Below are 25,767 nucleotides of genomic sequence, written 5' to 3' on the forward strand. Positions count from 1 at the left end.
TTGTGATAAAAATGAGAAATATTTTTTTGTATGTAACAAGAGTTAGGGCTAAAGCTGATTTTTGTTACTAATATTTTTTCCTAGTTATATATATGATGATGGTAATTGGTATGTGTACATAATTAGACATTTATTTATTTTGATTCTGAAATTAAATGTTATGATTGACTACAGAAATTGCAATTTAAGTCCCTCATTTATCTACAAAAATGAACAAGTTCGTCCTCCTTGTTTCCCTAATCCTTAGTTCAGTCCCCTTCCACAGTCCACAGTGACAGATGAAGTCAATAATCAAGTATTCCTTATAAAAACTGTCTTATTCTCCTTTCTTACACACTCCTATTTCTTAGGGTTATATTTAAATCGTCAATTTAATTTATTTTATTAATTTCTATAAACTAGGAGTTTATGCTCATAGTCAAATGATATGAAACTTATTAGAACTCAACATTTTGATGTATGCTAGTAGTAGTAGATATTTGGATAGGCGAACGTAGACACACGGTAGACTCGTGTCGAAACGCCTCAAACTTAAGTCTTACACGCCACTCTCACAAGCTTCGTTTTCTTCTCTTACTATTTATGTACACAATATTTCCCTCTCCTTTATTCACTTTTCTCCTTCTTCTCTCTCTATAACTAGTAAGTCAAATTTTGTTTGCTAGGTTTGGTAATTTTTTAAATTTTGAGATGAATCTATGAATACGATCCAACACAGTTGCATCAGCTCAATTTAATTTGATTCCTTTCTAATTTTCTGTTTATTTGTTATTTTGCAGTTTTGTGATGAGAATTGTTTGTGCATCTCTTTGATCGTGGAGAATTCGACGTAAAATGGCGGCTATCGGAGTATATTCAACTCCAAAAATGGAATATGTTGAAGGACGTTGCGTCAGCTTTATTAATTCGTCGACTAGTCTTAAACTATGGCCTATGATTGGGAGAACGAACTTTCCGATTCAGAGGAAAAGGTTGGAAGTGAATTGTTCATTGCCTAATACTATGTCTCCGTTAGAATCGGAGGAGAATGCAGCAACCTTAAGTAGCAGTGATTCCCTAGAGGATGAGTTCAGTCATGTAACGAAGTTCGAAATGTCAGATTTCAAGATACGGAATCGTGTCAGCATTGGCCTTGGTGGCAGGGTAATGGAATCTCCTTGATTATTCTATTAGAACAGTGAAAACGTTTTCGTGTTGAAGTATAATGTCGTAGCTGGTTGATGCTTAATATTGGGTTGTATTTTGTGCTTTGTTTGTGGCAGGGAGATGAAATAGTGTTTGAAGCAATGGTGAATGATCCTCATAGGTAAGTGGTTTCCTTGAGGTACAATTTTGAGTAGAAGACTGAATTACAGTAAAACTCATCATTTCTTGGTTTCAACAATAACTGCAGTTCATTGTATAAGACCAGAGTTGTACTTAGACAACTTATAAGTCCTCGAGCCAAGCGGAGAGGACATCGTGCAATAGAGGTATATTGCACATACCTATTGCTTTTTTAACTTGTTTATCAGTTCTGGAAATGCCTAGTGATTTGTCCATTGATTATTGATAGTCCATGTGTTCTAGGTGTTGAAGAGACTGGCACGTCGTAAGCTCATGTATCATTCGTACTCTATGCAAGTTCATGGCTATATCTGCTCATCCATGATAGAGGAGAAGAGTTCATTCACCCTAGTCCATGGGGTATGCTGATTTCTACGTTAAGCTCATTGTTTATTTTTAAGGGACTATTCTTCGACTTGATAACATAATGAAGATAAATATACTAGCTTAGTCTCAAATTTCTGAGTACTTTCTAGTTTCATGCTTGTTCACTTAGGTGCCTGAGAAATAACTAAATACAAGTACTATGCACCTGTTTAAATAACAGAATGAGTTTTCTTCTTTGTGTATTATTTTAGACTTTCATATAGTTGACATTTTTGAGGACCTTGGTTTGTTCTCTCAGCATCATGGAAGTGCTTCCTTGAGACACTGGCTTCAACGATCTGACTGGCTTCCAACTCTAGAAGCTACTCTTTCCCTAGATCAGGAGTCTGTTAGAAGGGTGGGGGATGATACTATAGGAGGGCCAGCTATTTCTCGGCAACTGCGGCTAATCCGAATTTTAATGAGGGATCTCTTGATTGGAGTATGTGCTGTGTGTCAATTTTTATCTGAACAGGTACTAGATAACTAGTTTTTCTCTATTTGTTGATTGATCCTTGACTCTCTTTCTCTCAGGTGAACTATGTGCACAGCCATGGCCTTGCGCATACAGAGTTGAGGCTTGAAAATTTGCACATTAGCGCAGTGGATAAACATATTAAGGTGAGTGTTATTCATTTTGTCTATTGTAGTAGGGATTGGATAGTATTAGTACATTAAGGACAAAGTACTGCAGCTAACACTAGGATGCTTGCACATAAAACTCTATGGCTTAAACTGTAAGGGGCCGTTTGGTTGCTGGTTAGAGTAATGCAGGTATTAGTAATGCAGGTATTAGTTATGCAGGTATTAGTAATGCAGGTATTAGTTATGCAGGTATTAGTAATGCAGGTATTAGTTATGCAGAGTTTAGTTATGCAGGGTTTAATTATGCAGAGTTTAGTTATGCAGAGTTTAATAATTTTTTTGGGTGTTTGGTTTGTTATATTAAAAATTAATAAACATTATATACTTGTTAAAAATAAATTATTTGTTATTGTTATATCTTAGACCTTTCTTATCGTTGTATTTTTATTTATTTTTTGCATTTTGTTTAGGCAAAATTTTGGACAGAAACTTAAATGCCACATTTTTCAACTTCCTCATATAGTTGAACCGATGTATATATATGAAACGTGTTAACACGGGACCAATATTGTAATAGTTGAAACTTATTGATATGCTAGTACATATAATTATGTGTACATATAACAAAAATAGATACATATATGTTAACATCTTAGCAACACGGCGTACTAATGCTAGATATTATATTTGGAGCCTTTACTTCAATAATCTATAATATAGAAATGAGGAAGTTTGTTTTTTTCTATTTGATGAAGGAGATCATATTTACTAAAGTTTTGGCAAGAACTAGTTGAAGCTCCAGAGTTTACTTCAAGCAAAGCCATTGATATGCACATTGATAGATATGGCTTACTTCCAATGGCAAGAACCATTGATAGATATGGCTTTGATTTTGAGTTTGTGCAATTAGGCGTTTTAACTTGGAAATTTAGTCAAATAACGACTTCAGTCAATATTCTTAATAAAAAGTGATCGGATGAGAATTCCGTCAGCGCGGTTAGATCCGGAAGGTCATTTTTAGTCTAGTAGGATGGTTGGTTTGGGTTTCGAGGCTTCCATTTTGAGTTTGTGCAATTAGGCGTTTTAACTTGGAAATTTAGTCAAATAACGACTTCAGTCAATATTCTTAATAAAATTGATCGGATGAGAATTCCGTCAGCGCGGTTAGATCCGGAAGGTCATTTTTAGTCTAGTAGGATGGTTGGTTTGGGTTTCAAGGCTTCCATTTTGAGTTTGTGCAATTAGGCGTTTTAACTTGGAAATTTAGTCAAATATCGACTTCAGTCAATATTCTCAATAAAAAGTGATCGGATGAGAATTCCGTCAGTGCGGTTAGATCTGAAAGGTCATTTTTGGTCTAGTAGGATGGCTGGTTCGAGTTTCGAGGCTTTCGTTTTGTGTTTGTGCAATTAGGCGTTTTAACTTGGAAATTTAGTCCAAATGGTTTTCCAACAGTTCTAAAATCTGGCAAGCCTATTTTGTGTTGCTCCAGTTGATACATTAGGTTCCTCTTGAGCAGCTTGATCTTCTCTTGTGCCTGAAGCATCATCTACATCGACAACATCAATAGGAAATCCCACAGACATGCCATCAGTAATTTCTTGAGCTTCAATTCTTTCTATTTCTTCAACAGCATCTTCTGGCCCTTCGGCAAACTCTCCAGTAGCTCTATCCTTGCCAAATATCACTTCCCAGTCAGCAAATAATGGCCATTTTTTTAAGTTCATTGACTTGGCATTTGGATCAACCTAAGAAAATAAAGAACAAGTACATGAAGTAACTGAAAATATTCCACAGACAAAGATCCATTAACCAAGAGAAAATATAAGTAAGTAGCAATTCCCTAATGTTTTAAAATAACTATAAATCACCTTTATCAAGTCATCCCAAACTTTTGGATCATCAACTAAGATACTTCCATCACTATATTGGAATCCTAAACCACTTCGACTCTTTAGCAACGATATTGTTGCATAACTCTTTTTCCATGCTCTTATTTTAGAATCAACATGTGGTAGAGATTTCAATCCACAGTTAGGATGACGAGCATTCATGTAGTGTTCCAATTCCATTAAATATCCATGTCTAAAGGTTCCATTATCCCCTCTCCAACCATTAACACACAATTCCTTTAATCCATCTACAAGAGTAAGTTCCTCTTCTGGAGTCCATACCCTTCGAGATGAAGGTGTTGATTTTCTTGCCCTCTTTCTGGACACGTTAGATGTTGCAGCAGCAGAACTAGCCATTTCAATCTGTAAAATTATAAATGAAATCACAAGTAATACTAAGTTACAACTTACAAGTAAATTATTTTAATTATAACCAAATAAATTGTAATACAACTTGATTGATCTAGGAAAAAGATAATGTGAAGACATATATACAAATTCACTACTTCTATTAAAAAATAATAGATATACATTGAGTTTCACTATTTGTCTGTACAGACAACAATGTGAGACATACAAAAGATTGACCATTCGCTTTCACAAAATACTAAAGCTATTACATATTACAGTGAGCGGAAAACCAAAAACAAAAGTGCAGAAGCACACCAAAAGTGACCACATAGTTTAAAATTATAAAGATTGATTTCCCAATCTTTCATTCCACATAGACTGAGCTAGTTCATCCCTCCAAGTGGTCCACTCATCAGATGCTTCAATTGTATTAATATTGTCATGTTCATGTTGATTCTCCATGTGGAATTCCATTTCCACATCTAATGGGTCAGCTTCCATCTCTCTTCGAATGAAATTGTGTATCAAACAACATGCACTAATAATTCTATTGTGAACTTTAACCGAGTACCACGAAGGACTTCTAAGAATTCCCCAACGTCCTTTTAATAGTCCAAATGCTCTTTCAATAACATTACGCGCCCTAGCATGCTTCATATTAAAAAGCTCTTCTCGACATCGAGGTGATGGATTGTCACCCTGCCAATCCTTTAGCCAATATCTATATCCTCGGTAGGGAGACAGAAAACCATTTCCATTTGTATATCCTCCATCACACAAATAGTAATTGCCTAAAAATGTAAACAATAATATAATTACTTTAAATATTATTCTATTTTGATGTAGTAGAAATAGACAAGGGTCTGCCTATTATTTAGCATACCCTGAGGTACTTTCAACCCATTTCTTCGTACAACAGCATCTCGCAATACGCGACCATCAGCGGCTGATCCTTCCCAACCAGGTAATACATAAATGAAGTTGAGATTTCTATCACAAACCCCCAAGACATTAGTTGCTATATCTCCTTTTCGTGTTCTGTATCTTGGCTTATATATTGCTTCAACTCTAATGGAAATGTAAGTACCATCCAATGCACCAAGACAACCCTATAAGATAAATTCAACTCTAAATACTAAAGGACTATTAAAAGTAAAAATATTTTCACCATAATATTTCAAGTTTGTGGTAGTAAATCAAATGTTAGATTGAAATTTACCTACCTTAAACCATTTCCATCGATCATCAGTATCATCTTCGAGCACCGGATTAGGTTTAACAAGTAACAATGGAGTTAGTTTAAGAATAGCTCTTAGACATTCATTAAAGGCTCGACTTACACTCCACCCCGATCTAATATAATCAACTTTGACAGACCTGTTCTTTTCGTGATGAGCCAAAATATTTAAGAACATTGCTAACTTTTCAGTACTCGACATATTTTTACTATCAGTCAACCCTCCAATATTCTTGGCTAAGGAGGCCAATATGTGAAAGGCATTTCTATCCATCCTAAGCTTGTCAATACATACTATATCATTGTCACGAATGAGAACATTTAGATGAGACAAGATTTTAGGAATTCTAGCACTCATACTCTATCGAATGACCCGTCTATTTCTAGATTGGTTTCTTAATAACATGTTGTAAATAGCCATAAAAAAGCAAATAAGGACAATATACGAATGCACCACAATCTCCTCGAGGATCATAAAGCATTCAACATCGCACAATTGCTGAGAATCCATTTACACCTATTTTCCATTTAAAAATTGCAACATCATTATCAAATTGAATCCAAAAGAAACAAAAGTATCAATCATGTTACTTAACTAATTATTGCAGACACAATGTGTATAATAGGAAGGTAATAGATGGTTTCATACTAGAATGTTCAATTTTATTAAAAAGAAAATGAAAAGTAACATTGAAAAACAGGGTAAAATCGTTATTTTTGTTTGGCTTCAATAACTAGAATACTAATACTATTTTGTCAAACTGCAAATAACATGTTCATCTTTTGCAGTTTTAGAAGCTAAAACAACGAAACTTAATGAACCCATTTTTCAGAAAGCACGATTTTTGAACAAACAAAACAAAACCCACATCAAATTTGGGTGTACTAAAACATCAACCTAACTAGAAAATACTGAGAAGATCTAGAATTTCATTCGTCTCTCATCAGATTAACAAGAGGAAAAACACAAAAAGAGAAAACAGGAGGAGAAGAAGAAGAAAATAAAGCAAGATCAGCCAAATTTTGAGTTTCAGAACTTCTAACCTCAAAGAAAGAACGCCAGATTGAAAGTTTTTCAATCTATTTGCCTGGAAGCTGAAGAGTCATTCTAGATCTAGAGATATGGAGAGAGGATTGGAATGTTTATCTAAAAATAAGTAGTGTATATTTGATTGAGAGTGAAGGGCAAAATAGTCAATTTATATTTTTATTCAGGTATTAGTTATTCAGGTATAACTTATTCCATCTTTTACCCTGCATAAAATAATACATAGATTGACTCATAACTTAAGCATGTATTAGTTATGTGGTTTTCTAATTTTCTAACCAAACATAGTATTATGTGTGTTGAATTTTATACTTTGACAGAAAAATGCTACCAAACATGGTAAAGCTTATGCAACATTTTATACCTGAATAACTCAATCCTTATCCAGTAACCAAACGGCCCCTAAAGGAATATGTTCAATTATAATTAAGGCTTAACTCTCTGTAGGTTCCAAGTTGTCTGGTGGAAGAGACAAGTTTTCTTCAGTGAAACTAGAGCTATGTCTTAATTATTACAAGATATAGAATGCATGCATAATGCATACATTTGACAGTACTTCAGCGTACTTGATCAATACTTGCCAGGTGTTCAAATTTTTTATTAGTTCATCCAGATGCTAATTTTTGTGGTATTGCAAGAGTGCTTACTTAGATCAGGATAGTCACTGTTCTCCAAAAGGACAATGATCCCTACATTTTGTTTTGATACTTACAAACTCTTAAGTAGCATTTCCCAATATCCCTACATTTTGTTTTTCTTTCTGATGGCTAGGTTTTGATACTTATTGCTAATATGGTTCAATTTGGAAACATTGTACTATACTTGAAAATTGAAACTAAAATATGCCTTTTCGTTGGTTACATTTAAACTTTTCCAATTTGGGAAGAAGAGTTTTATTTCTTTTTGTCTGGAGTGTTCCAACTGACCTCTTCTTATCAGGTAGGTATATTGGGAAATGCTTCTGACTTTAATGAGGCTGATCCTGCGGATAACACATCATATGACAATATGGATAGGAGGAGAATGATGATTGCATTTGACATGAGGTATGAGTGCATGCTTAGATATTTATGTTTTTTATTTAGCGTGAAGCAAGCTATTCATGAGTTTCTATCTGCTTTTACCTGTTGCAAAGATGTGTTGGATTCATCATGGCAAAAATGGTTTTGAGGGAACTCATGGACCCAACGATCTTTGCCAAGTTCAAAGCATTCCTCACCAAGGTTGTGCACTATTTTTAGATGCTCCCATATACATGCTTTCACTTGCAATAACTTTGTTCACACCATCTTCAGGGAAATGATCCCTCTTGTTTGCGGGAGTTTCTTCTGCATGCTGTAAAAAGAAATTCTTCGGCCGGAAACTTTGGTATACAAGTTAGTACCCCGGTCCCTTGTTTATCGGTCATCGTTCCATTATTGTTCCATTAGTATTAGTTATAATCAATTATGTCTAATGTTTCTTTTTGTTGACCATGTTTATTAACTACCTCTATTTTTTTCTATGAACATAATTATGTAAGTTCCTTTGTGCTACACAATTTCCAAGAGTGTCAGCCAAATATTACATTTCTCAAAAGGTGTCAAATGGCCGGGTATGAAGATTAGAAGTGTGTGAGTTAATAAAAATGTCATGTCTCAACTCGTACAGGATTTTCTCAAGTCAAGGTGCATTAGTAAGAGTGTCATAGCCCAACTAGCTTAACTCAAAACCACTCTTCTATTTGTGTTTTCTTTGAGTATATAATTGAAGAAGATTCGTTATGCTTTTCCAATTTACTGAGGATTCTTATGACGTGGTCCTGTTCCTACTAGATTAGAAAAATTACTAGATTAGAAAAATGAGTTATGATGAGGTGGATTCAAACATATGAAGGTTGATGTAAATGAGTATTTTTTTATCACATAGTTCATCTTTGCTATAACGAAGCATGGAGATGGTAACTAACACATGGTAAAATATTTATAATTTGAGTAGCCTTATTTTGGTAATTCACTTAGGTAAAGGTGGATGTAATTCACTTATTCAGGTGATTCTCCCTTTTTAATAATTTTTTCCCTATTTCATGTAGTTTGATTTTATCTTATTTCTAGTCCTGTGTAAGAGCCCCTCTGGGATATTGCCTACAATAATTCAAGACAAGTTCTCTCTCCTTTTTCTTCACAGTTTTCTTTCCATTTTTTGGCAATATACTGATTTTTGTTCTTCTTGCAGATACTCGATAGGAACTGGGGTGCAGGTTGGCATTTGCTTTCAGTACTCCTTGCACCTAAACCTTTGGACAGGATAAGGTAGACTGAGTCATTACGGTTTGATGATGCCTTCTGGTAACTTTCATATGCATGCATCAGATATTAATTTTTATTACAAGCTATGCAGGCTCAATTAAAACCAGTCTCTGTTAGATGATAATTTATGGTCCACAGGCTAGAGCAATTTTTCTTGAAATGGACCGAATGGGTACTCTTCTAACTGATTTCTGCAAGAGCCCTAGTTACTTAAATATTTGAAACATTTTTGGAGGAACATGTATCTTCTTATCAGAACTTCAAAAATTATATTGGGGGCTGCTGATCAAGAGGAAGCATCTTCTAATGAATGATGAATTTTCTTGGTAAAATGGGAGTTTGTGACCTCTAATAGAGTAGCTAATAAGAATTTTTACATTATAAGTTAAAAGGCACGACAGGTTGCATGTACGTGATTCTAGATAAATTTATTTCAAGTGCTGATAATTATTTCTCAAACGGCACTATTATCTAGAGTACCACCATAGATAGTCAAGTTAATGACAATAATGTAAACTTACATAAGCATTAATGATCTGTACACTGATATTTCGCAGTTGCTTAAATGCTCTGAGGCATCCCTTCTTGTGTGGACCAAAATGGCGTGTGAACCCATCTATTGATCTAATCAGATGGAGTCTTGGCTCAACCACTGTTCGAATTGCAGAGGAATATATTTATGGGCAACAGCAGGTAATAGCTGTCAGCTGATCATGAAAAGTTTCCTTATCAGTGGTGAAATAGTCGATTTGATACTACAGAGAGTATTTGATTTTTTAAGTATAATCACTTCTATTTCCCCTCCTAGTTTCTCAACGGTTTATTTGAAAAACATACCTCCTTATTTCAGCTGGAATTTCCAGTGTGCTTCACTCCTATTGTTTACTGTTCTGGAAATTTACGATGGGTGCAAATAACCTGCTTCCCCATTTATTTTTAAACATTCAACGTTTCCTTTTCAGAAGAGTAGTTCATCTGAAGTTTTTTTTCCCTCTTATTAGCTGAGTTTATAATTATCTATGCTTTTTACTCCTTCAGGTGGAGTTTATAATCTTTCCATCTCAATATATTGTCATTGTTTGGAGGGGTTGGACATGCAATTTTGACTTCAAATTTGAAGTTTTGATTTGAAATTTGTGTCTGTCTATGATATTTTGAACAAAACTTCTTCCACTTGAAATTTTGGTAGTATTTCAATTCCAAATTTGTGATTCAACTTGGCCGATAGTTCTAAATTTTGCAAAAAAAGACCCACATTATTGCAATAGTAATTACCAAGCCTACTTTACCCAAAAACTAGCTCCTTCTCCAAACAGCCACCTGCTCAATCCGGCCAAGTTGTGGCTGTCCTGATCCGCCGGTGAGAGTTATCTCTGACAGCCATCATTTGTGACGGAACTCTTTGATGGTAATTTGGGGAAGTTTTGATAGTTCTCACAAATTGTGGGGTTTTCATGTTTATGATAAAAAGTGCAACTTTTGGAGTTCAGATTGCATGTCCCAGCACAATTTCAACTTCAAATCAACCTCTACCCGAATCAATGATTTCAAATCATTATCTTAAGTTCATATTCAAACACCTACTTTGTCTTTCTACTCAACTGGGCCCTTATTTTCATTAGGAAAACCAAGAACTGTCAGATTTCTAAAATGTGTCCCTCAAATTTTGTCTTCAAGCATTATCAAATTATAATTCTATTTAGCTCGTCATTACTATATTTCTCTGATCATTAAATCTCTTCATCTTGCCATATCTGTTAGTAGGATCAGAAACTAAAAGACGTGCTCATCTATTCTTTCTTCTGTTTTTCTTCTTTTTTCCAGCGAAGTAGGCTTGCTCATTTTGTCGAATTAATGGAGATGCTAAATCCTTATCCGAAGCCAAAGGTGAAACTCTTTTCTTTTATTACGAGTTCTTTATGTTCTTTGGTTAGTGAAGAACTTCTGCATCATTTGTTTCTCACGTACAGACAGTTTGACAATGCTTGTATTACAGTTTCTCACCTAAAATATCACATATTATGCACTTCATGCTGGTCTTTTTTGTGCAATAATCTGCGTTGTGAGGTCTCCTCCGTGATGTTTGAGCATAACATTTATTTGTTAACTTTCTTCAGTGGTCTTTCTCAGCTGCCTAATTGTTACAAATTGACTTTGCAAATTGATTAGCACCTCATATCTGGTGCCCTTTTTGCAAGCTTTGTTTTTTTCTATTAATATGCTCCACTTGATCTGGTTTTGAAATGTATGCATTTAGTACTGTGTGAGGGTATAGTTATTGCACTGTCTTTATTGTTTTTTAGGGTACGTAGTGATGCATTCTTGCGTTTATCCGATTGGGAAGAATTGATTTCTGGGTCTTGATGATACCTATTATGCCTTGAGCAATGTGCTTACACTTGCAACTGAATGAGTATCTACTGATGTGCAGCATTGGCTGGGATTGCTTCCTGGAAAGTGGCGCCTGTTATATTGTACTGGAAGACATATAGGGTTGACCCTTCGACAGCCTTCTGTTAGAGTACTCATTGGGGAAGCATACCTAACGATATCTAAAGTGTCAAAACCTAACACAACATTTTCAGTTGCCTCACACATTAGCTTCACTGTTATGGCTGGCCGCGACTGGGCTCATGACAAGTCTGGTGTAGGGGGGAAATTGCAAGTTGATTCCTTTTTCAGATTGAGAGCTGGGAGACGGTTATATCTTAAGGAGGAAACTATCAGCTCGAAGTTTCCGTCAGCTACACCGGATGCTCAAGCTTCGGTCCTGAAAAGGTTATCTAGTAAAAAGTGGAGGAAAGCGATCCCGATAAACAAAATCCCTTCCAGCCTTTCTGTAGCTAAACTAGTGTCGGATGAAATCGATGTGATGATGAGTCTAAATGAACCACTGAGTGGAAACATGGAAGTTGCACAGAAAGCAATTCAAGAAGTACGCACTCAAATACCTCCTGAAATGTTCGATCTATCAAAAATCATTTGCGGAACATATTTAGATTCAAGATTGCTTGTCCTTCGAAGTGTAAATGGATCTGCACTCTTTTTCCATAGATGTACAAATGACAGCTAATTGTAAAAAAAAGTTTGTTCATTCACTTTGTAAATAAGATCATATTTTTAGCTTTCTGTAACAGAGGGAGTTGGTAAAAGAATAGAAGCCAGGATTTGTGTATTAAAATCACAGAGATTCTCACTTACTATGTCACCAACTTTCTAGCAAAAGATCTATGCTCATTACAGTGCGGAAGGAAATACTGCGGCCTGCAGTTTTATTATATGGCGAAGGGGTATACAAATACCTTCTCTCTTTTTTCCGCAGTGGGGGACTTCAATTTTTCTCTCGGTCTTTAATTTTTACCCTTTAACGTTCTAAGTAATGAAAAAGGTGGTCAAAAATATCTCCGACATAGATTATGTCAGAGTCAGACACAAGTTACTATATTATAAAATATAAGTTCAATTTCAAACACATTATGTCTTTAGAAGTATGCCACAAATTATGTGTCTTACCAGGCGTAACTTCCCCACGTAACTACTTTAATCCTTGAGACAGGGTGGAGGATGGAGCAGATGAAAGTTAAAAACACCAAAACAGACCCGTCCGTCTACTGCGTACTGATCTCGAAAAAAGTTAAAACCGTCAATGCCACTTCATCTGAGTTCATTTACTTCTAAAACTAAATTTTATCTTTTAACACGTCCAGTTTTTAATTTTTTTTTATTTCTCAAAGTAGTTCTTTCTAGGCTAGAAGAACTAGCGACAAACATTTTGTAGCGCCTAAAAATAAAATCTGCCATGTCTCTGGAATAAATTCTCATGTGATATGAATCGAAGAATTTGACGAGCTAGACTTGGCAATAAAGATGCGCCAGCCTTGGTTCATTTACTATACTACTATAGCTTAAAAGTACAGATAACAGTGACGTATACAGAAATATTCGGATGTCTTCATTGAAACCCCAAATGGCCCATTAAAAACACCAAAAGACCAAAGGCCTTCTGGGTCGCACCGGGCTTGCCTAGTGCGGGTTACCTCTCCTATGTGATTTGCGAGCTATCGCATAGGAGCGGGAGTTTTACCTTGTGCGCACCCAAAGGATAGCGGCTGCGGATTTCCCTTGTCATAAAAAAATAAAAAAAAAGACCACGACTCTATTTCAAAAAGAAAAAAAAAACTAACAATAAATAGCCCATCTAAAAACATCCTCACGCATACCAATGCATGTCCTTCCATTCATTCCAAAAAGAGGTTTCTGTCTCGTCCCTCAGTCTCCCACTTAAGGGCCCGTTTGGCCATAGATTTCCCAAGTAAAACTTGGGAAAAAATTTGGCAAATATTGTTTGTCCATACACTTTCTCATTATTTGGCAAATTTTTTTGGCAAATAACCCAAATTTCCAATTACTAGTTTTTTCTAGTATTTGGGCCAAATCTCATTATTTGGAAAGTTTTAAAAATTCAAATTTAACACCAAACTTTTATCTTTTACAAACACTTTATTTATTAACACCAACCAACTCAATCAAATCTCCATCTGCTAACTAACTCAATTAATAAATTTTTCTATTATAAAGAGCATACATGTACAAGAGCTTTTATACCCAAAAAATTAGTTGAACAACCGTAGTAAAAGCTTTGTGGCAATCCTCTGTGGAGAAACAAATTTCCTTCTGTTTTCTTCTTCTTTTTCAAATTCATATTAGTTGTATTTTCATTATCATGATTTGTACTAGTCTTTTTTAACGATGCGACTATTTACTGTAATGATGCTTTTTGATTTGTTGCGGAAGTCATGAATCTTGTTACGCGACATTTCTATTTTGCTATGTAATACAAATTTATGGTTAGTTTTGATAGTTTTAAAAACTTATGGGCATAAGTCATATTTCTTAAAAAATTGAAATATATTTCCCAAATACTATGGCCAAACACATGGTGAAATTTCACCCAAATCTTCACCCAAATAATATTTGCCAAATATATTTGGAAATCTATGGCCAAACGCTAGCTTAGTGAATTCGAAATTCCAAGTAACTTCTGAGAGGGGTTACCAGGTGAATACATCATATCACACGAGAATCATATCTCTGGAATAATTCATTAACTATCGCTTACTGAATAACAAGTGCTTGCTCAACCAAAACCAAGACATCTGGTCTTGTCCAAAATCTAGGAAAAAAAAAAAGAAAATGCATAAGCAAAGAGGAGAAGAACATTTCCACCCAGATCAAGTAGAACCAATAAAGCAACATACCACCAAATGGAATGATGAACTCCATCTATATCAATCCCTGGCGTTGAAGATCAGTATATGTCTTTTTGTTGTAGATGTTACCCTCTTGATCTTCATATTCTTCTTCAAGATCAGGGCGCCACTTATTCACCCCTTGTCTTTCTTGGATTCTTTCCCAAAGTAGCTTGGCTTCCTGTGACACAATAAGAAAGTTGCATCAGACAGTAAAATATGCCAAGACATGGTTAAGACGGACCGAGGAAGAGGTAAGGTCTCTTTGAAGCCTAGACAGCAGAAAGGCATCACTGTCTGTCCAAACATCTAAGTCGGAGCTCAAATCGCTATTAGATAAGTTACAGATGGGCTTATGACTACCAACTTATCACCTGTATACACTTTTTGTGCTGACTTTATCAGGACCATGACAAACATCATGCAAGAACTTATGCTTCAGCTAATACCCAAAAACCCTTGGCCTATAAAATACATAAAAATCAAAAGCAAGACATCCGAAGGAAAGGAAGACGAGGAACAGAAACCAGGACAAAAAGAAACGGGAGGAGGGAACCATTATTTTTTGTTTTACAGAATGATTGAAATGAAGGTAAAGGAATTATCACAAACAACATAGCATAGGAGGTCTCTTTACGTCCATCCAAACAAAACTTTGTTTCTTTTTACATGTCTTTCTCTCCTTTGAAATTAAGGCAAAATAATGTGAAACTCTTCTGTTCTTTCTCTCCCTTCCCTTCATCCAGAACATCCATTTACATTAGAGAGATCACTCGTTAAGCCAACATAAGCAACACTGATGTCTAAATGATCAGTTTTATTATTGTGATTGGTAAAGGTCTAATTTTATTGAACCAGAAGCACTATGAGTGTGCTGAATATATACAGCAAAAAGTAAATGAATACTTTCCCTCAGTTCTAAATTATCAGTGTTGTTATATAGACGCCTTTCAGATGAATAGCATTTACTACAATTGTTTTGCAACTTCATTTGATTGTGAACAGCAAATGTTTTACTTAGTTTAAAATCTAGAAAACTAAACAAACATTATATAGTGACAATGCTGAACTGAAAATGCAGCTTAGAAAAACATACTTCGATTGATGTGATCTCATTGAAGTTCTTAGTATTTGGGATACTGAGACAACGCATCCCATGTTGATGTCTCCATTCCTTGAAATGCCGCTCATAAGCCCTACGGCCCCAGTAACTATGGTTCCCACATATCTCACACTTGAACTCCTGAAATCAGTCATACAAGAGTGCCTAAGAGCGAGCTCACATATCAAAATAAGTGGCATATAGAGATGAATGTTAAAGCTAATCAACCATCAGCAGCAGACGACCGATTAATCCAACAAGCAAACAGTTGTAATCATTTAGATATCGAAGTTAAAAAAAGGTATTATCCTGTGGAAGCATCCTCTAATCCTCTTCCAGACCCCTTTTTTGTCCCTCCTATTTTCCACTCATTTTTTGACAAATCCTTTTTTCCTTCCTCCTTTCCATGCTCTTTTTGAGGCAGGTAAGGAAGTTTTTAACTGTACTTTTTGGGGCCTGGTTCAGAGAAGGGGTAAATTTCATCTCCAAAAGAGAAGTTCTAAACAATACAAACTGTAAGACAAATCTGTGATGAATTAACCTCAAGTTTATAACAAGGACCTCGAGAACAAAAAGAAGACCATCACCAGCGCCCAACCAAAGTTTACTCCAAGTCAAATACTACTCAAGAGCTAAAAGCCAAAGATTCCAAACTTCAATACATAATTTGGAACTATGTAAGGTGATAATACAAGTCAACATCCAAAATACAAATGGAAACTGTAAAATTCAACAAAAATTTTCACTCGGCAAAAATGAAGAAGAACAGCATTAACAATGTGATCACCAACCCATGACAGACATAAAAAATCAAAGGGCAGGCAGCCTACAAAACACACCAAAAGAAATTACCTGACCAAGACCGTGAAGTTTATACAACCAGTACGGAATAGGTTTCCCATCCCAGCCCATTGGCAATTTCAGTGGATTATAAATTTGTTGGTCTTCATCATCACTCTCAGACTCAGCCTGAACATCGTCCTGAAAGAAATCATTGAGACAGCATTGTTGTCAGAAAGGATGAAAACTCATATATCCGGCAACATATCCTAAAAACCAATTAATTAGTGTGACCAAAGGTCCCTAAAGAGCATACTTTATGGTTCTGTTGATTCTCCAATCCACTTTATTACTAATCAATGCAATAAACTCCAAGGGGCTATTCCGTTTATCGTCCATTTTAAAAGCTATGATCTCAACTAAAGCAAATAAAACATCTTCATTGGTTATATTTATTAAACAAAAAAAGAGGGTACTGTACATATTCTTTCCAGTTATGATTATTCTTCTAATCAGAATTACTAGTCTAATAATGAAACAACACATCAGTAAGAACAAAAAATTGGTAACTGACTAGTAGTAACTAATAGATCACATGTCCCCCGACTTCTTAAATTGTGTAACTTCTCTTTGTTAATAAGGACAAAATTGCAGTGATAGTCAAATGTGAGTCTAAGACCCTATTCTAGCAACCAGGCACAAGGACAAAACAAAGTAGTAATTATTCAGTCTTCATTAAGTGCAAACAAATAGAGCCTAAACTTAAAAAATGGTTTCAGAGAGACCAGATGTGTATTTTACTCTAAACACACTTTTAGGATATTGCTTTGGATAAAGCATTATGTTGGAATTTTAAAAATGAATTTCGTTAAGACTGATGAGTAGGTTTAAAGATGGAGTAGATGACATTTTTTGGTCGTTCAAATGGTAAGAGGGAAAATGGGACACTTCAAAAATTTAATGATAAATCACAACTAGTGAAAATTTCCATTTGGAAGGTGGACATCATCTCCTTTCTTCCCCTTTTTTTTTTTGGTTTGGTTGGTTAGTTGGTTCTGCGGCAGAGAGGGGGGGGTTACCAATTATTCTTAGCAAAATTTGAGATAGAAACAGAAGGCAACAAATCCTACATAAAGCCGACTGAAAAGAGTTGGCATTGTTTACTTGAAATATTATTTAAATCAAGGCATTGATCTCTTTTATGGTGTTTTCTTTCCCAAAAAAGGTTACAAGTTACTCATGAATTACCTCTTCACGTTCTGCCTCCATTTCTTCATATGTCAAAGCCTGCTTTTTCTCAACATTTTCTCTTGTCCGCACAATTGTCTGCAAGGTAATAAAATATAACATAAAAAAAGAGTCAGCAACTCTGGGGTTTGACATAACATAGATCGGCACACCATGCTTGTTATCTTTCCCAAACATGACTCAAAAAATTGTTAGTATGTGGTGCATAAAGAATCCATTTTCTGAATTTACTCCACATTAATTCAAATGTGAGCATGTTGCCTCAGATATCTTTCCCTTTAGGAGATAATAAAAGTGTTGTGTCACCCACCTCATCCAACAGATCACATAGCCTTCTTATCTTGGCTTCCAGAAGAGCAATCTCTTTTACATCACCCACTTGAGGAGTTGCAACAACACCGTTTTGTTCTGGTTTCCGCGAGCCTTTTGCAAAATGCTTTCTGTCTAGTTTTTCTAGCGAGATATTCTGTCAAAACATCAAGCAACAAATTTATGCATGTCTAAACCAATACACAAATAATTTGTAAAAAGAAGTAATCAAATCCTCAACCATGTAGGAGAGAATACTTTATTCTTGGGTAAAGATGCTAGCAACTGACCTTCGTAAGGAAAAGTCTCTCAGCACGTTGCTGAATAGTACCTCCTGTCTTCAGTCCCAGTGCTCCCAATGCCTACAACAGATGTCACAACATTGAAGTTTCGTATCAACATCCAGCACACTAAAGTCTTGCACCAATATTTAATACCATATAATATAGTTTGCATCATAGGAATGACATATATAAGGAGTACATGGAACATGATAACTGGCAGGCAAAGAGAATTAAGGAAAAAATCTGGGCAAATAGGAAAATGTGAAACTGATGCAATTTTCTAAACAACCCACCAATAAGAAGTTTGATTTGGTAAAATCAAAAGTCCAAAACCCACACATTCATAAATTGCAATTTTCTTTGATTGTTTTCACAAAATTGCAAAATTAATGGGCGAAGGGAATCCCCAACTATCAAACAGTCCATGACTCCATGCAAATACGAAGTAATAGTCAAAGATCTGTCTAGAGTTTTCTTTCAATGTGCATTTACCACACAACCACTACAAGAAACAGTTGAATACAAAGAAAGAGTTCCAATGAACCAGAGAAAAAGAAAGGATTTGACAAAACAATGTCTTTAAGAATGGAGACCACAATGCAGGAGATCGGAGAACCAAAGATCTAATTGACGATACTATTATCACTGGAATGAGAAACACTAAGAGCTTAAAGTGAAAATCGGAAAGGATTAGGAAACATCTAAAAGCACTAGAATGATTAGACTGCCTACTTACAGAAACCTTCTGTAATAGATTGGCTGTTGAGACCAGTACATTCTCAAGATAGAGACTACTGAATAAAGACTAGCGTTCTTGAACCTGGGAGTTAACAATTTCAATTGCATACTTCTACTTGACATCCTAAGCATCTGCCACAATTCAGTCCAAGAGCAATTGAGTTTAAATCATAATTGACCTATAATAGTCTGAAGAAACTAAAATGCAAACAAGAACTGCAGTAAGCATTCCGACAAAAGGCTATAAGAGTTGCTATATATAAACATCAAACTATCCAGAAATATATGCTTAAATGCCTTGTGTACAAATAAAATAAGTTGTCACTCCATATCAACGTTATAATCTGTGTGGTAATTATAAAACAAAACAAACTGGGGTTGCACGTAATTAAAATTCAAGATTCACTTCAAACTTGTAAAAGAAATCTAATAAAGGATGAGTTCCAATCAAATTATCAACTCAAGACAAACCATCAGTATCAGTTTGTTTTGATGGATGAACCAGATCAAGTAGATACTAAGTACAACATTTTTTTTATTGGTCACTTGGTACAGCACATTTCCTTCTTTCTACATCCAGCAAATCAGATCAGCAGCACATAACTCCCAAGTTTAAGTGCAAAAATAACATTGTAACTCCTATGAATGTTGGTATATCCTCAGCTCAATGTGTTCCAAAACTTGAAAGCATTCAAGTTCCATTAAAGAAAATATAGATGAGAAACAATTTAAAGAAACTTCCATACCTCCTTTAACTTCTCTGGTCCCACTACCATCAGCTCCTCAGCTGTACTATAATAATCAAGATCAATCACAGTATGATTCTCTGGAGCACTTCCATTTTCCTGACCACTATTTTCCCATCCTTCTACCTTGCCCAAAGTCCACTCCTCTTCGAATTCACTTGTTACCTGTCAGAAATTAGTTATTAGATTGATCAATCATATTCACAGATAAAACACATAATACCGAGAGTTATTTGGAATTTTTCAAAACAGGCATTAAAATGACTATGTGAACGATATATAAAAAGTATGACAGCATAACCTCCTCATATCAGAAGATACAATCCTTAAACTACACTTCTTATACAGTGTTTCCAATGAGAAGACATGTGAGTTATGACTTCCACATAGCAAAACGTCCAACTAACACCAATTCACTCACAAATCCAAAAAAATGCATTAATTTTTACAAGCAGATAAAAAGAAACCTTCTCTGAATGTGTTCACTTAACTCTCTCATTATTTTTAAAAGGGGGAGAAAGACTGTATATAGTATATACACTTCCCAACGATGTCAGACAGAAAGAAGCATGCAACAAGTAAGCAATTGTCACTCAATAATAAAATCAGACTGAGGAACAGCGATGTTGATAAAGAAAACGGCACCTTTGAAAATATCCTATCAAGATCCTGCAAGGGCTCCGTCCGCTCAAAAAAATAGACCAGATACTCCAATAGTTTCTGTAAATATTCTAGGTACTGCCTGTAAAACAGCAAAAAGGCAAATATTGCATATCACAAAGACATAGAAATCATAAAGAGGAGGGAATGGTTTTACATTCAAATTTGAACTTAACAGGAACAACAAGATTTCACCAAATCTAACGGGCAGTTATTGAAGAAGCTGTTATTTCAAAAGTTGTTCCCTGAAACTGTCTATACCTCATTTAACTATATTAAGCAACAAACTCTGAACGATATATCTGATTTGAAAGATTGAATATTCACACCAACTAGAGACATTCTTACCTAGTCGTCTTTGCTTTACAAGGAATCTTCTGTGGTTCGGAAAATACATTTAGATAAGCTGTGTATTCAATTGGCTCACCAAATTTGGAGTTGATATACTCGTTAAACAATTCATGTAAGTCTAGGTATCGCCCAGAACCTTCCTGTCAACATGTCACAATAGCAAAATGGAATATAAGACAACTAGTATCACACAATTACCAAGAAGCAAACATAAAGAAGCAATAGACACCATGAGGGACAGATTAACCGAGAATTCCCTGCTTCAAAAGTTATACAGAGTTGCACGTAAGCATAATCTCACAGCAGAATCGTTAGATTAAAATGGAAAAATTCACATAAACATCAGCTATGAAAAGCAATTACTAATTCGTGATCTGGCATGTACGGAATGAAAACTATATTCTCAATTCTACCGGAACTTCTATGAAAGCCTTCCATTTCTTCTCTTCGATGAACTTGTTTTTCCCAGAGAGTATGCTAATTTTTGGCCTAAATCTTCTTTTGACGATCAATACAACCTTTGATCAAAAAGATATACCTTGATTATATTTCATCTCTTCAACAAGTTTAGTAGTGAACATAGCGGCCCTATTGTTCCGATTGAGAGAACACCCAATGATTTAGCTTTTATATAAACTTCTAGTTCTCTCTTTTGCAGTAAGTAGACAAAGTCAGTCTAATTTCAAGTTCCAATACCAACACTAGTTTTTACGACAAGTTGTTAACAAACCCAACGACTGAGCATATGCTTCTATACGACATAATTTCCTTATCATAAGCTATAGGATCGGTGAATGTTCGATTGCATTAGCTTTTCAATACAACTGCTGTATCACATAATAGAAAATCCTCACTATCAGGGAAGAGCTAACTGATAAAATACAAGATCTGTCTCACAACTGCAAATACTCAGAGAAAAAAAGGATGTCTACAACTTAGCCGATGCCCAATAAATAAACAGTGTAAACATGTAATATGCTAAAAACTACTAAAATCACTGTAGTAATTAATATTTCAAGCAAACTCGCTAAACATGCAGCGAGAATCCATCATCTCATCAAAAAAAAAAAAAAATACAAGCAACTAATTTCCTGCCAGAAAGAAACAGGATATGAGGCACAGATTGGAGCCGAAGAGTGACACTGACCTCGCCACTAAACTCAATTTGTGGTTCTTCTTTGAGGAGCTGCTCATATTCATCACCAGTATCAATAATAGCACGCGCAGCAGGATGCCTTCTATGGTACTCACGAATCTAATTATCACAAGCACAAATAAACAGAGCAAGTTCATAAAACAAAACAAAAGAAATTGAATTAAGTAACCACAGCATATAGAATATGAAAAACAATAAGAGCTCAGACTGTTTTAACCTCTTTCAATCTGTCATAAAATGCACTAAACACATTTGTTCCAGTTGCTGTCTGGCCTCCCAGAGCTGCAATTTCATCCTTCCTCGCTCCGTCTTTGTCTTCATATATATCTACCTACAACACAAACATCAATTGTTAACTAACTTCGAATAAAAATTAAAATACAAAATTAATTCAATTGTAAGCGGGAACAAGAAATTACCAGTTTGTGTGTGGTGTCAATGATTTGCTCGATCATGTTACGAACGCGGTGGCTCTGGTGGAGCCGGTCCTTGTTAGTAGCCGGCTCAGTCTGGAGATCCTTCACAATAAGGCGCTCCAACCGCTCAACTTCCTCGTGCGATGCACGAGTCACCTCCAGTAGAGTCGACGACATTGTTCTTCCACTTCCACTTCCACTTCCACTGATACTACGTTACGCTCAGCAAGAACTAGGGTTTCGAGTTCGTCTTCTATCTTTTTCCTTTTCGCCTAGAACTTGCCGGTTCAGAGGAGCTCGGTTTTGCCGGGTTGGAGTGATATTTCTATTGGTTTATTTATACTTAAGTGCGCATTTTGCCATCAAAAAAGAAAAAAATATATATTTTATTTAAAAATTCCAAAGTTGGATTATAACTTTTGTAATAAAATTTTAGAATGTAAATGTATTTTTTATAAAAATATAATTTTAAGAGAAAAAATTATTTTAAAATTTTGAAGTTGTAATTGGAAATTTTACGCTTATCTTTAAATAAAATGAAAAATTTCCATAGTCAAATGATTAGTGTTGTGATTCCACCCGTAGTTTGATTTGAGACTTAAAAAAAATATTTAATTATAATCTTTCAATTTAAAAGTGTATTATTACTCTCTTAGATTTTTTTGGATATAATTTCAAATTATAATTTGAAATTAAAATAATTTTAGACATGATAAAGATTTCAACTAATGAAACATTACCTTCATAACTTCAATATATAACTTCTCAATAAAATAAAAATATGTTTTTTACATAACAAAAACAACATAAAGCATTAATAATCGTTATAAGTAACTGTTCGAATCTAGAATAAGATTATAGTCCCAATAAGTGAAAATTACAGAAATATACTACTTAAGACTTTTATTAACAAAATATCAATATACTTATATTTAATTACAAACTAAGTTTTTAAATTACATACATAACATAACATTTAATTTTTGTATTTAATTTAATTTTATTTTACAGATTTTCTCTCTCATACTTTTAGTAATTCGTGCCTTTTATAGGGAGTATAATTAGGATATTAATATTTATCAAATATTCTCTCTCCTAAACAGTTCCAAATTCACACGTTCATTGCCTTTTTTTTTCCGTTTTTTAGGCATAGTGAAACTCTTTGGGATCATAATTAATTTTTTATTTTTGTTCTGATAAAGCTATTTTTTTTACCAAGAAAGGGTGTACTTTTCAATGTTGAGTGATAGTTTCAATAAAATCTTGAAAATATTTTGGGAAGTCAAAAGGGTTTCCTTCCATATTCTTCTTCAACTTTCTTAACCTTTAATCTTCTCAGTCTTTTTCAACTTTCTTAACCTTTAATCTTCTCACAGAAACGTTTCACAAGACAACTAATCTAAAAAATTGCCATTGTTCGATGGAAAAGACTCCACGTAAAAGTCCTAGACTTAACAAATCTGTGGTAATCGTTGATAGCCCGCCGATCAGTTCAAGACCATCTGGTAGATCTAATGAGTTTATTGTTATCAATTCTTCATCATCCTACAAAGTTCAACAAAAAGATGAATATGGGGCTGATACAAAATCGAAGGGTAAAGAAAAATTGGTAGAAGATCATTATCCACATGACAGCGATTTTGAGGACGATATCCCTCTCTCTAAAAGATTAAGAGTAAATAATGATCAGGATTCAAAGGTATTTATTTATTTGATTAAATTTCTTTTTTTTTGACATGCAAGTGTTGAATCTTATTCTTAATAGAAAGATTTGTAACATTAATTAATTTTTTATGCCCTAGAATGTTGATGGGGGTTCGGTGAGCAAAGGTATGAATGGTTTAAGTCAAAAATGGACTAGGTTTGTTAATAATAAAAGGAAAAAGGCATCACAAGTACCACTAAAGGTATGTTTTTCCAGCATTTTCTAGTAATGTAATTTTTTATGGAAATATTTCTTTGCTTATATTATAAATTTTGCATTTTATGACTATTATAATTTATTGATTTTTAATATATATTTTTTAGATCAAGAAGAAACAATTGTGTTGGTGTTCTTATGTTAATGTCAATGTTTTTGCTGATATAACAAAGCTACTTGAAAAAATTGGTAGTGTTCATTTGTTTAAAGAGTCTCCTTTTGGTTATCTATTAGGCTTGTCCCAATTGAAAGTCCAACCTCAGATTATTAGATGTCTTGTTCATCATTTATCTAACAATCGGGATGACATGTTTGTGTTTGACATAAATGGTAAAGAAATGCATTTTGGGCTTAGAGAATTTTTGGTAATTACTGGTTTTAAGTGTGGTGGGTGTATGGTTTTTTATCATGATCAGAATAGTACATCTAAGTTACTTTCTTGTTACTTTCCAAATGTTGTTGATAAGTTTTGAAAGTTGATTTCATAAGAGTGTTTAAAGAAGATGGGTTGATTCAGGAAGAAGACTTTTTTAATATTGTCACAGCCCTTTTTGCGCATAGCGGCGGAAGGGTTTTTCCAATTTTAAGTGACGTTATTGATTTAGGGATTATTTTACTGTTTCAAAGTCGCCACTTGGAATTGAGTTATGGTGTTCCAAGTCACCTTTTTGTTTAATCCCTTATCAAAAGGAAATGACTCTTTATATTAGTCTGCGAACCAGAAATTCGGATAAGGAATTCTGTTGACCGAGGGGAAGGTATTAGGCACCCCTCGAGTCCCGTGGTTCTAGCACGGTCGCTTTTATTGACTTATACTTATCTTGATATGTTTTTGGATAATTTGTGTCTATACGCCATGGTTTGCTTATTTTTTAATTGTTGAATTTTTATTAATCTTAAATCGGATGCATAACTGCATTCTCGATCTTGACATTTGGAGACATAACTGTCTTCTTTGCATCACACCTAATAATCTATTTTTATTTATATAAGTCTCTACTTTAAATTAATAAAATTTAATTATATTATTGAACAAGGTGCATCACCGCATCCTTGATTTTTTTTTACTGTCTCAAAAAAAATATGTGTAACCACATTCTTAATTGAAACAAATATTTATTAATATGCCTAAAACTCATCTAGTCATTAGAAAACAAATATTCTTCCTTTATACATAAAACTAAATAAAGTAAAATAAATCTAAATGTTGAGGATACAATATATAATTCGGGCATCATTTCTATATCTTTTATTTTATATTTTAATATTTATATTTTTATTACTCTTAAAGTTAATATCAAAATTAAGTATACACTTTCAAATCAAATAAAACAATAAGGAATTGTTAAAAATAAATATAATTTTTGTTTGATAAAATTAAACAACAACAATTTATTTATTTATTTATTTGTTTGTTTTTTATCCTAACTATACCTACTTTATCATTATTATCTGAATCAAGATAAGAACAATGTTATGACTCGTTTATTTTTAAGAGATCACAACTAACAATGGGAATTAGATAAATAAAAATAATTATCGATTAAATCTACCTTCATACATTAAATAGAGAGATATAACAACTAACAAATTAATCATTTCAATCTAACTAATGAATAAAACAACATATAAGAAAACTTGTCATAAAATTACATCAAATTCCATAAATAAATTAAAGAGATAGGGAAAAGTTGAATACCGCAAAATCTTGACT

The 25,767-nt window shown here is 34.3% G+C and overlaps 3 protein-coding genes across 4 annotated transcripts in view; 1 reads left to right on the forward strand and 2 right to left on the reverse strand.

Moving 5' to 3' along the window:
* LOC125833252 (protein ALP1-like) overlaps positions 1 to 6,111 on the reverse strand; it is a 48,629-nt gene extending 42,518 nt beyond the window's left edge. Inside the window, exons 1-3 of one of the 2 annotated variants that reach the window (XM_049512403.1) lie at positions 5,744 to 6,111; positions 5,404 to 5,629; positions 4,846 to 5,311 (exon numbers count right to left, since the gene is read on the reverse strand). In XM_049512403.1, coding sequence (XP_049368360.1) covers positions 4,860 to 5,311; positions 5,404 to 5,629; positions 5,744 to 6,031 — 966 coding nt within the window. In that variant the 5' untranslated portion in view covers positions 6,032 to 6,111 and the 3' untranslated portion in view covers positions 4,846 to 4,859. Of the gene's footprint in view, positions 1 to 4,811; positions 5,312 to 5,403; positions 5,630 to 5,743 lie in introns of those variants that run through there. The other variant, XM_049512402.1, reaches the window with a different exon arrangement.
* LOC125833251 (probable plastid-lipid-associated protein 14, chloroplastic) lies at positions 533 to 12,227 on the forward strand. The gene is made up of 14 exons (XM_049512401.1): positions 533 to 642; positions 780 to 1,143; positions 1,263 to 1,306; positions 1,394 to 1,472; positions 1,570 to 1,686; positions 1,952 to 2,134; positions 2,227 to 2,313; positions 7,745 to 7,851; positions 7,941 to 8,028; positions 8,101 to 8,181; positions 9,020 to 9,096; positions 9,651 to 9,786; positions 10,918 to 10,980; positions 11,525 to 12,227. Exons 2-14 carry the CDS (start codon positions 835 to 837, stop codon positions 12,164 to 12,166), a joined length of 2,013 nt encoding a protein of 670 aa, XP_049368358.1. The 5' UTR covers positions 533 to 642; positions 780 to 834; the 3' UTR covers positions 12,167 to 12,227.
* Positions 12,228 to 14,300: 2,073 nt separating this feature from the next.
* LOC125833180 (splicing factor SF3a60 homolog) lies at positions 14,301 to 22,457 on the reverse strand. The gene is made up of 12 exons (XM_049512322.1): positions 22,136 to 22,457; positions 21,934 to 22,047; positions 21,708 to 21,815; positions 20,558 to 20,700; positions 20,195 to 20,291; positions 19,550 to 19,714; positions 18,072 to 18,143; positions 17,783 to 17,938; positions 17,473 to 17,550; positions 16,297 to 16,425; positions 15,439 to 15,585; positions 14,301 to 14,523 (listed from the first exon to the last, which is right to left on the reverse strand). Exons 1-12 carry the CDS (start codon positions 22,307 to 22,309, stop codon positions 14,377 to 14,379), a joined length of 1,530 nt encoding a protein of 509 aa, XP_049368279.1. The 5' UTR covers positions 22,310 to 22,457; the 3' UTR covers positions 14,301 to 14,376.
* Positions 22,458 to 25,767: the final 3,310 nt, after the last annotated feature.

The sequence above is a fragment of the Solanum verrucosum genome, unplaced genomic scaffold (assembly GCF_900185275.1).
Source record: "Solanum verrucosum unplaced genomic scaffold, falcon-dt-bn FXZP01000100.1, whole genome shotgun sequence".
Taxonomy (NCBI): domain Eukaryota; kingdom Viridiplantae; phylum Streptophyta; class Magnoliopsida; order Solanales; family Solanaceae; genus Solanum; species Solanum verrucosum.